The 11,085-nt window shown below is 46.4% G+C and overlaps 1 protein-coding gene across 2 annotated transcripts in view; it reads left to right on the top strand.

Annotated features, from left to right (window-relative positions):
• The first annotated feature begins 1,568 nt into the window (after positions 1-1,568).
• The window catches only part of LOC141101794 (BOS complex subunit NOMO3-like), a 365,568-nt gene continuing 356,051 nt past the window's right edge, over positions 1,569-11,085 (top strand). For both annotated transcript variants that reach the window (XM_073591128.1, XM_073591127.1), the window contains exon 1: positions 1,569-1,849. In XM_073591128.1, the coding sequence (XP_073447229.1) occupies positions 1,670-1,849 (180 nt within the window). In that variant the 5' untranslated portion in view covers positions 1,569-1,669. The remainder of the gene's footprint in view (positions 1,850-11,085) is intronic.

Here is an 11,085-nt window from a genome sequence, read left to right as displayed (position 1 = left end):
CTATATAGTTGTATATAAAATTACCGTTTTTTCTTTCAAAAAGTGTTTCTCAGTGCTAAACCTTTCATCCAAATTCTAAATTGCTGCATTTGTAAATTTTAAGAGCCAATATAAAGGAATACTAGTGGTAAAAAAAGCCCTTGTGGATTTAAATAACCTTTTTTTTGGGGGGGGGGGGGTAATTTTCCTTTAAGGGTGTGTGGCAGGGGGTGTGTCCTATGCCTACATATGTTTGCTAGTAGGTGTCCCTCATTCCCATCTCAAAATATAGGGAGGTATGAGGGTAGCCCGAGAGGCTATAGCCCTCAGTTAAGCAGCATAGTAATAGCGTAGGATAATTAGGGAAGGCCAAACCCCCTCATTTCAAGAAGCAAAGAGTATTGAGCAAGCTATTCTATGTTGTTTTCAATTCCATGTGAAATTTAGGCAATCCGCTTGGAGTTTCTGTATCTGTACCCGGGGGGTGGGCACCGGTAATGTCAGGAAGCAAAGCTGCTGTCTTTTAATAACACTTACCTGTCCAGGTATCCCGCGATATCAGCTACAAATACTGTAGCTGCTGACTTTTAAAAACAAGACACTTATCTGTCCAGGGATCCAGCGCTGTCCTCGCCTGAGATGGCTCCTCACCAGCCTGTGGGTTCCCAGCGCATTCTAACTGTGAGCAGCGGGCTATGCAGCCTTGAGCTTCAAAGCTGGCTGCCCACTGTGCATGCTCCTAGGTGATCCCAGCAGAAGTAGGAGCAGGTACCTGTCAAAACTAAGTACCCCCCCCCCACCAAAAAAAATAAAAAATAGCATGCCGAATACGGGAGAGGAGGACTTAAAGTGGTTGTCTACTGCTTTAACACATTTTACCTACAGGTAAGCCTTTAATATGGCTTACCTGCAGGTAAAATGAATATCTCCTAAACCTGTACGGTTTAGGAGATATTCACCTTGCATGCAGCCGCTGACGTCAGCGGGGCATGCGTTCTGAAGTTCCGGTGGCTGCTACCAGAAAATCAGAGCTCCTTGCTGGAAATAAGACTCCCGGGCACATGCGGGGGTGTGATGTCATTGTGGCTTCGGCCACTCACAGCGCCTGAGCTGTGAACTCGGAAGAAACGCAAGAGGGAAAATGTCTGCTCCGTCAGCGGTGACCAGGATATGATGCCGACGCTTCGTTCCAAGGTAAGTATTTCATAAAGCGGTGCATACTAGCTCATTATGCCTTTACAGTTTTTTTTTTTTTTTTACGTGTATACAACCGCTTTAAAGCTGAACTTCCCCTTTTGGGTGGAGTTCTGCTTCAATTAGAAACATAGGCAAGAGATAAAATCCCAGTAAGTTATTCAATTAGCTGTTGGTGATGGTGCGTGTTTAATATCAGTGGAATTATTTTTCTCTCCTCTGAAATTACCGCACATAAAGAAACCAGAATTAAACTCTACAGAATCTTACAAATCAGTAACCTAACCTTGCTGTGACCTGAGAAGTGCTATTAGTCCCCCTGCTCACCAGGTGGCAGCAAAGCACAGCGTGGTCCTCACTTCGGTGTCGTGGTCATGGATACAAGCTGAAGCTCTGTCACCCTGACTGAGCCGGGGAGTAGTGCGCCTGCGCCTGGAAGTGTTGTCGGCCTGAGACTGACATAATAAAGTTGTGTCAGCAGAAAGCTTGGAGCGGCATGTTGGTTAGGGCCCAGAGAGGGGAGACACCTGTCAGGACGGGAAGAATGGGTGCCCTTGTGCTATGGACGGTGCTGTGTGTTCTTTGCTGGGGCCGGGTACAGTCGGCGGATGACATCGTGGTGGGTTGCGGGGGGTTCGTTAAATCGGACGTGGATATAAACTACTCGCTGATTGAGGTGGGTACGATCTGTGAGCAGAGTCACCTATAATCCCCGGAACACGTGACAGCACTGGGTGTAGGCTGAGTCCTGTGCTGACATCTGTTCATCCGGGCCAGGCCTCAGTCTCCATTCATTCCATACTCCTGACTGATCTCAGGGTCACACAATAGACAGCGGCCACTTCCTATTCTGGATTCCTATTATTATTATAAAGGATTTATATAGCGCCAACAGTTTGCACAGCGCTCTACAACATGAGGGCAGACAGTACAGTTACAATTCAATACAGGAGGAATCTCCCTATTGTGGGTGACCTTAGTCATAATGTTATCGACAGTAATAGATGGCTTAGCCTAGGTTCACACTGAATGCGGGTTTGAAATCATGTGCGTTTAGCTGAACGGCATTCCAGTGCTACATCGGGGGGCGATTTGAGAGACATCTGTGCGGGTTCATGCACAGATGTCTATTGAAATCACAACTGAAGTCGCCAAAAGTAGTACAAAGACGGATTCGGACGGTGCCGTTGCCAGCAATCGGCTCCAATTTGGCATACAATTTGACATGTCAAATCGGACCGATGTGAATAGGGGCTTAGGCTGACAAGGATGAAACTGCCAACGTTATTTTTTAGTTTGTGCCTGAAAATGTCTTCATTTGTACAGGTTAGAGCAGGGTGATTATCATTTATATGTAATTATAACGTTCTCATTCCTTGTATCAGTTAAAGCCCAGGAAGTTACGTGAAGGTGTGTGCTTTTCTTGGGTTTTTGTTGAGTAGTAGCGAGACTTGTAAGGCCTTTTGCACACAGGCAGAATTTTTTTTTATTTTACAGGCGTACAGCATATTTTTTAATGCCTTTAAATTAGAGCTGCACGATTCTGGATAAAATGAGAATCACTTTTTTTTTTGCTTAGAATAAAGATCATGATTCTTGTGGCGTAACATCATCTTTCACATTATACAAAAACATTGCTAACTTTACTGTTTTTTTTTTTTTTTTTCTTTTTATTCAGTGAAGTGTATTTTTTCCCACAAAACTGCATTTGAAAGACCACTGCGCAAATATAGTGTGACATAAAATATTGCAACAACCGCTATTTTATTCTCTAGGGTTTTTGCTAAAATATATATATATATATATATATATATATATATATATATATAATGTTTAGGGGTTCTAAGTAATTTTATAGCAAAATACTGATTTTTACTTGTACACAACCAGTGTCAGAAAAAGGCTTAGTCTTTTAAAGAGAAGTATGTGTTGTGTGTTTTTTTTTTTTTTTTTTTTTTCCCCACAATCATACTTACCTAGGTAGATGAAGCATTGGGCAATGCTGCATCTGTCCTCCGCTGCCTCTGCACTGAGAACCAAGCAATAGAACACCACCAATGGCTCGGTTCTCATAGCTTCCTGAGCAGAGAGCTGCTGACTGTCAATCAGCAGCTCTCTGCTCTGCCCCCCCCCCCCCCAGCTCATTGGAGTGCTGAGCTGTGGAGGGGTGGGGAGCGGCCGTCTCAGTGGCTTGCTGAGACGGGTATCGGTCCAGGCGGCTGGTGGATCCAGACTTTATTGTCGGGATGACGTGGTGCCTGGACTGATTCCTGTGACATCAACAGAGAGCGAACTTCAGACAGCTCTCTGCTGAAAACAGGTCACAGGGGTGCAAAAGAGGTGACCCATAGGAGAAGTCCAGCCAAACAAGCTCATACGGGACCTTTTTTTTTTTTCACCTTTTCTATGCATTAAGGTGAAAAACCTTCTGTAGTGCAGCAGCCCCCCAGAGCCCCCATTTTACATACCTGATTCGGATCGTTCCAGCGACTGGGACAAGCACAGTAGCTCCAGCCACTGTCTGGGGTCCTCATTGGATAGATTGATTGCAGCAGGAGTCATTGACTCGTGCTGCTGTCAATCAAATCCAGTGACACGGGAGCCGGGGGCGGACCTGAGTCCTGCTGTCTGAGTCAATGAACGCACCAGCAGGACTCGGGAGCACGCCTGCAGGAGTGCCCCCTTGGAATGAGGCTCTCTTTGGGGGCACTCGAGAAAAAGAGGAGCCAGAAGTGCCGCTGGGGGACCCCAGTAGAGGAGGATCGGGGCCGCTCTGTGCAAAACCCTTGCACAGAGGAGGCAAATATAACATGTTTGTTTTAAAAAAAACAAAAAAAACCAAAAAAACTTTACAACCCCTTCTTTTTTTATTGGCTAAAAGAGAAGTATTTTTTTTTTTTTTTTAACCCATCATACTTGCCTGGGTGGATGCAGCATCAGACCAATGCTGCATCTATCCCCCGGCTTCTCTGCACTGAGACCCGAGCCACAGAACATCGCCGATGGCTCAGGTCTTTCAGTTCCCCGAGCAGCCAGTCAGTCAGCAGTTCTCCTCTCTGCTCTTCAAAGGTCATTGGAATGCAGAGCTGTGGAGAGGCGCATAGCGACCGTCTCAGGCTCTCAGCGGCTCGCTGAGAGGCTGAGACAGGCATCAGTCTAGGCACCTGGCGGATCCAGACTTTATTGTCATGATGACTCGGTGCCTGGACTGATTCCAATGATGTCAGCAGAGAGCGGACTTCAGACCGCTCTCTGCTGAAAATGGGTCACAGGAGTGCAAAACGAATCGCACTCCTGTGACCCAGAGGAGAAGCCCAGCCAAACAAGCTCAGGCTAGACGTCTCCTTTAAACTGACCTAATTTAAAGACTGAAGTTCATCCCTTTGATCTAAAAGAACTAAATGTTACATTGTATCTCTTCTCTATCTCTCAGTGCTGACCAATGTTGAGAAACATTTGCCAGTTTTTTTTTTTTTTGACAGCTCTGAGCAGAGAACGACTCTGCATTGTTTACATAGAATCATGGAAATGCCTGATTAAGATCATGAGGGGGGGTTGAATCCAGATCGTGATTTTTTTTTTTTTTTTTTTTACGATTAATTGTGCAGCTCTACTTTAAATGCAGTTCTGTGTTTGCCTGTGCGACCATGTACATCAGGTTTTTAGATTTAGTACAGTGGAACCTTGTATTACAAGCATAATCCGTTCCAGGAAAATGCTTGTAATCCAAAGCACTCGCATATCAAAGCAAGTTTCCCTATAGAAGTCAATGGAAACTAAGATAATTCGTTCCGCATTGACTTCTATTGCATGCAATACCGCATGTGGCCAGAGGTGGGGGGTGCTGGAGAGCCTCAGAAATACTCGGGGACAGCTTGGCTGAACTCGGAAACCCTCGGGAAAGGAGTATTTCCGAACGGCTCCAAACCGTTCCAAGTGTCACCTGCGCCCCTGCAACTCTGGCCAAATGCGGTACTGCACACCCCATTGGCTTGAATCCTGCTAGTTTCGCGAGACAGCACTTACAAACCGAGTCAGGATTTAAAAAAAAAAAGTTGCTCGTCTTTCTAAATGCTCATTTACCGCGTTGCTCATAAACCAAGGTTCCACTGTATTTGAAAAGCAGTGCTTAGAGGCATTTAAAAAAAAAAATGCACCAAAGCTGCATTTGGAGAGGCGTTTACAAGCTTGATCTATGCGTCCAAACGGGCGTAAAATGTATTCCAAATTCAATATTCTGATCAGCAGAATGCATTTATGCTCAACATCATACACGCCTAAATGTGCGTAGATCTGGCAGAAAAATTGCAGCGTATTTGGAACGTAAATTCCTACAACTGTGTGCAGGGGGTCCTAAGAAATAGCAATTTGTTGAAATTGCCAATGGCAGAATTGTTAATGTCGTTTTTCGTTAATTTTTTTTTTTTTAAATGAAGTCAGCATCTAAACTGTACCTGCCAACTTTTAAGAAACCCTCACCTGTCCAGTGCCATCCTCACCCGAGCCGGTTTCTTCACCAGTCTTCGGGTTTCTGGTGCCAGCATCTTAACTGTGGGCTGCCAGTTATGACTCCTTGCTTCATAGCCAGCTGCCCACTGTGCATGCATGAGCCGTGCTACACCCTGGAAGTAGTTCTGCAGCTTTCTGGGACCTGTGATGTGTCCCAGAAGGCTGTGGGCAGGAAGGAGGGAAGAACTTCTGCTTGATTCGCCTAGATCACAGGTGTCAAACTGGTGGCCCTCCAGCTGTTACAAAACTACAAGTCCAAATCCATGTACCCTCCTCCCAAAAAATGTTTAAATCACAAAATTTTGGGTGAAGTTCCACTTTTAAGAGGCTGTCTGACTCTTTGGAATAGCTCCCTCTGTAGCAGAAGCTACAAGATGTCGCTCCTGCTGTTATAAGTGCACATATTCACCAGCACACCATGGATCTTCAAATGTTGTCCAAAGCTTTTAGGCTGCTTTCACACCGAAAGCACCAGCCGTTAGCGGTAAAGTGCTGCTCGTTTTAGCGGCGCTTTACTGTTGTTTAAGCGGTGCTTTTCGGTCGCTAGCGGGATGCTTTTAACCCCCAAAAAGGGGTTAAAAACTCCCGTGTTGTGGCGCTTCCGAAGCGATTTTCAGGTGCTTCAGAAGCGCTGCCCAATTATTGCAATGGGCAGGTGTGTTTTGGGAGCGCTGTATATAGCACTCCCAAACCGCTCCAAAGGTGCTGCTTCCAAATGTCCGCAAGCGCACTGCCCGGGTGTGAAACCACCTATTGTAATGAATGGGAGGCAGGTTTCAGGTGCTTTACAGGTGCTATATCTAGCGCTAAACCACGTGAAAGGGGTCTTATTGCAGAAAGATCACATCACAAAAGAACAAGTGTGACATTTCGGAGCCACGCAGGATCACATGCCTGACGAAGGGGTCCTATGTGCTGGTGGATATGTGCATTTATCTCTGATCAACCCAGTATCCAGCTGGTAGTCACCGCAGCACCCGCTACAAACGAGTCCTGTTCCAGGAAAGTGTGTAATGGGAATATAGACAAGATTGCTCCTGTTGTTAGACGTCAATTCTGGGGTATCAGCTACAGAGGAAGTTATTCCATAAGGACAAACAGACTGGCTCCTGGTGATAAGTGTCTAGCAGCAGAATAGCCTTTCTGAATCCAGTGTAAGGCCTCGTCCACTCAACCACGGAGGGGGGCGTGACCGGATGAATGGGAGGGCGCGGCGCTGTGAGATGGAGCGAGTGAGTGAGTGAAAGCAGGGATGCCGTGCTGCTCCCCCCACCCCCCGCTTCACTCCTGTGTATAGCCTAGCGCTCGCCTGCTGGCATACCTGCCCTGAGTAAAAGGCAACGGTTGCTCCAGCCCTATCCCTGTCCTTTTCCCAGTCCCCCTTGTTGCTGGCAGGCGGTGTGGAGGGAAGACGCTCACCCTGCATACGAGGCGCTTGAGGAAGGTCGGGACCGTTCGGGTCTGTAGAGCGGGGAGGTGAGAGGCACTGGATTACCCGGCGGATCATCACCTGGAGCTATACAGGCGGAGGGGTACAGTAAGTCCCTTAAAGCAGGTAATATCCTCCAATAAGGAAAACCAGAAACAAATGCAAGTGATGTCCAGCATGTAGTTCATTTGTTACATTGCTCTTTATATAAAGGAAAAAAGACTGCTTGAGCTACGTTACTAGGAGGGAGAAAAGGGAAAAAAAACAAAAGGGGTCACACCACTAAGGTATCTAGCCCAGTAAGAGGCTTGTTGGATTGTGTGATGGTGGATACCTCAGGAGGAGAGTTTGGAGTAGAGTCTAGTAGTACTGGCTCACTAGTCTATCCTGGCCATCAAGGTGAAATTACCCCCCATACAAAATCTTGAGCTCTTGTTGCTCAGGAAGACAGGTTGTTGTATACACCCTTCCCACTGCTCCAACACACAGTTGTATGGACTATCGGCTACAGCAGCAGTAGGGGGAAGGGGACCTACATGTACCACAAATATTCTGCTGAATAAAGGGATTATCGGACTGGGACGACAGGTGGATACCGAGAGCTGCTCAGCATTAACAGGATCAACAGGGTGCTCTGTTTATTAGGGGATAGAAACTCCTCGCTGTAATTTATGTTAATTGGGGGGAGGCACCTCTCATTGGAGTCGCTATTGGAACCATTTTTTTTTTTTGTTTGTTTTTTTCTATAGAATAGGGCGCATATTGTATGTGTCCTCTCCTGATGCAATAGCAGTGCACACCAAGGATATAACATATAGATCCTCCACACTGTCCCCTCTCTGTCTCTATACTCCTCCTTCGTATAAATACAGTACGGGTACTGGGGTGTAAGGCTAAGAAATATATAATGTAGAACCTGCGCTCTGCCAAAGATAAAAACCTGCAAATCTCAGCAGCAGCGTCAGCAGCTGCGAAGTTAGAGCAATATGCTCATGCCTCGGCTGTGACCCCTCCAAAGAAGGGGACACAATCAAAAACACATCAGGGGGAGGTCCCCGATAGAAAAAGCCAGGGGCAGCAGCAAGCTTTGCCCATAGGAGGCTCTCAGGCGGCCCAACTATCTAAAACCCATAATCCAAAAGGCCCGGGGTTGAATGATCAGAACATAAATGTTAATATGGAGACTAGCACTGACCCAACCCTACCCTCAGAAACAGAACCAACACTTAAGGACGTTTTTTTGGCAGTGGGGGAGTGTAATGCCGCGTACACACGGTCGGACTTTTCGTCTACAAAAGTCCGACAGCCTGTCCGACAGACTTCCGACGTACCTTCGGCGGACTTGCGGCAGACTTTCTTACGAACGGACTTGCCTACACACGACCACACAAAAGTCCGACGGATTCGTACGTGATGACGTACACCGGACTAAAATAAGGAAGTTCATAGCCAGTAGCCAATAGCTGCCCTAGCATGGGTTTTTGTCCGTCGGACTAGCACACAGACGAGCGGATTTCGGGGTCCGTCGTACTTACGACGTAAAGATTTGAAGCATGTTTCAAATCTAAAGTCCGTCGGATTTGAGGCTAAAAAAGTCCGTTGAAAGTCCGGAGAAGCCCACACACGATCGGATTACCAGCCAGCTTTAGTCCGTCAGCGTCCGTTGGACTTTTGTAGACGAAAAGTCCGACCGTGTGTACGCGGCATTACTCCTCACTTAGGGAACTCTGTGACCAGATGAGGGAAGTAAAAGCGGACCTGGTATTGGTCAGGCAAGACCTTAAGAAAACCACTGAGAGAACAACAGCCCTGGAAGAAAGAGTAGGCCTGCTGGAGGACGATCTACCCCCACTGATTAAGGAAATGAAACTATTGAAGGAGCAGTTATCCAGACAAGCATCCAAGCTTGATGAAATGGAGAATAGGAGCCGAAGGGACAATGTGAGATTGGTGGGACTCCCCGAAAAAAGCGAGAGCCCTAACCCGCCTGAATTCATTGAAAAGTGGCTGGGGGAGTTATTTGGGAGAGAATCATTTTCAGCTTCTTTTTCAGTTATAAGGGCCCATAGGGTGCCCTTCAGAGCTCCTCCAGCAGGAGGATTTCCCAGACCTCTGCTCATAAGGTTCCTCAACTATAGAGACAAAGTGGTGCTGCTTCGGAAAATTAGCGAGGCAGGGACCGTCTTCTTTAAAGAGGTCAGAGTCTCTTTTTATGCCGATTTCTCACCAGATTTGCAGAAAAGAAGGGCAGAGTTTATCCAATCAGAACGCACCTTACAAAAATATAATCTCCCTTATGCCCTTCTGTACCCGGCAAAATTACGCGTATCAGCTCTGGGGGAGACCCTGTTTTTTGACTCCCCTTTTGGGATCGAGAAATGGCTGGAGGAGAATAGAGAAAAATTTATAAATCCAGCATAAGGGGCAGGGGAGATATAGATATAGATGGCTTAGGAAATTTTTGTTTTATTCTGCGGATGGGGGGTGGGGGATGGTGGGCTGCACAGGCGTTAGGGAGGTGAAGTGAATGGGCAAGAAATATGGGTTGAAACGTGTGGTAGTAGCTGGTGCTAGATGGGTAGAGGTCACGGTTAACCCCCAGGGGGTTCACCTTGGTAGGTGACGGGGAGGTGGGAGGGGGGCTGGAGGGGGGAGGGGAGTGGGATGGGGAGGTAGGGGGGATGGGAGGGGTAGTTTGATTGGAAAATTTAACACAGAAATTCTACACACGGGTGGAAAACACCTGGGCTGGAACCAGGGATTCACATTTAGATACACATATAGACACAATGACAGGAAACTGACTCTTAAAATTATTTGGGTAAAAAACACGTGTTCAGAGCTCACGTTTATATTAAGTTAGTATTATTATGGTTTCTAGGTTTACACGTGTGATAAGCATAGTGCAAACACATTTAATAGTAATTAAATTAAGTCCTGACAGGTGGTTTTGTAGGGGTTATTTGCTGCCTCCTCACTGTATTTCTTTAAACAATGTGGGATGCAGGCTGAAATGGTGAAAGTTGGATCCTGGAATGTTAGAGGACTGGGGACTCCTCTCAAAAGGTTGGCTCTCTGTGCTGGAGAACTATGGGGTAGACTTGGTCTGTCTGCAGGAAACCCATCTCACCAGGGATACAATACAATCTCTACAGATGCATACGTTTCAACATCAATATCGTGCGGTTCACTCTTCTTATAGTAGAGGGGTGAGTATCCTGGTGAGAACGGGAGTTAAATTTTCCTGCAGACAAACCAAGATTGATGAAAAGGGTCGATACATCTTTTTATCTTGCTCTATCAATAATGCTATGTATGTACTGGCAAACATATATATTCCACCCCCTTTTAATTTAGATGTCATGCTTAAACTGAATGAATTCCTGATAGATAAAAAAGAAGTTCCTATCATAGTAATGGGAGACTTTAATGAGGTTTTAGACAGAAAGTTAGACCGTTTCCCGAGGGGAGCCCTTTTGGAGTATACAGTCAAGAGCCGTCTAAGTCAGTTTATGGATGAGGTGGGGCTGGTAGACCTATGGCGGATACGGAACCCAGGGGTGCTTCAATACTCATGCAGCTCAGCGTCACACTCGACCCTCTCGAGGATAGACATGGCCCTGGGGAATGATAGAACACTCCAGCTAGTAGGAAAAATTATGTATGGGCCAAGAGGGGTTTCAGACCATTCTCCCATGGTAGTTTCACTGAAGGTAGGGGAACATAGCCTCTGGAAGGAATGGAGAATAAGTCCGCATTGGTTTGAGGTAATCAGGAAGGAAAAGGGAATTCTATCTGCACTGAGGGAATTTGTAAGTTTCAACCAGGGAACAGCGACATCCGCTGTGCTCTGGGATGCTTGCAAAGCATTCCTTAGAGGGGTGTTGATACAGTAGATGGCCAAATATAATAAAGAAGAGAGGCGGGAGGTAGAGAATTTATGGAAGGATGTAATAGAGGCTGAAAACAACTTC

Source organism: Aquarana catesbeiana, linkage group LG06 (genome assembly GCF_042186555.1).
Source record: "Aquarana catesbeiana isolate 2022-GZ linkage group LG06, ASM4218655v1, whole genome shotgun sequence".
NCBI lineage: Eukaryota > Metazoa > Chordata > Amphibia > Anura > Ranidae > Aquarana > Aquarana catesbeiana.
This window is presented reverse-complemented; position numbering and strand designations above follow the sequence as displayed.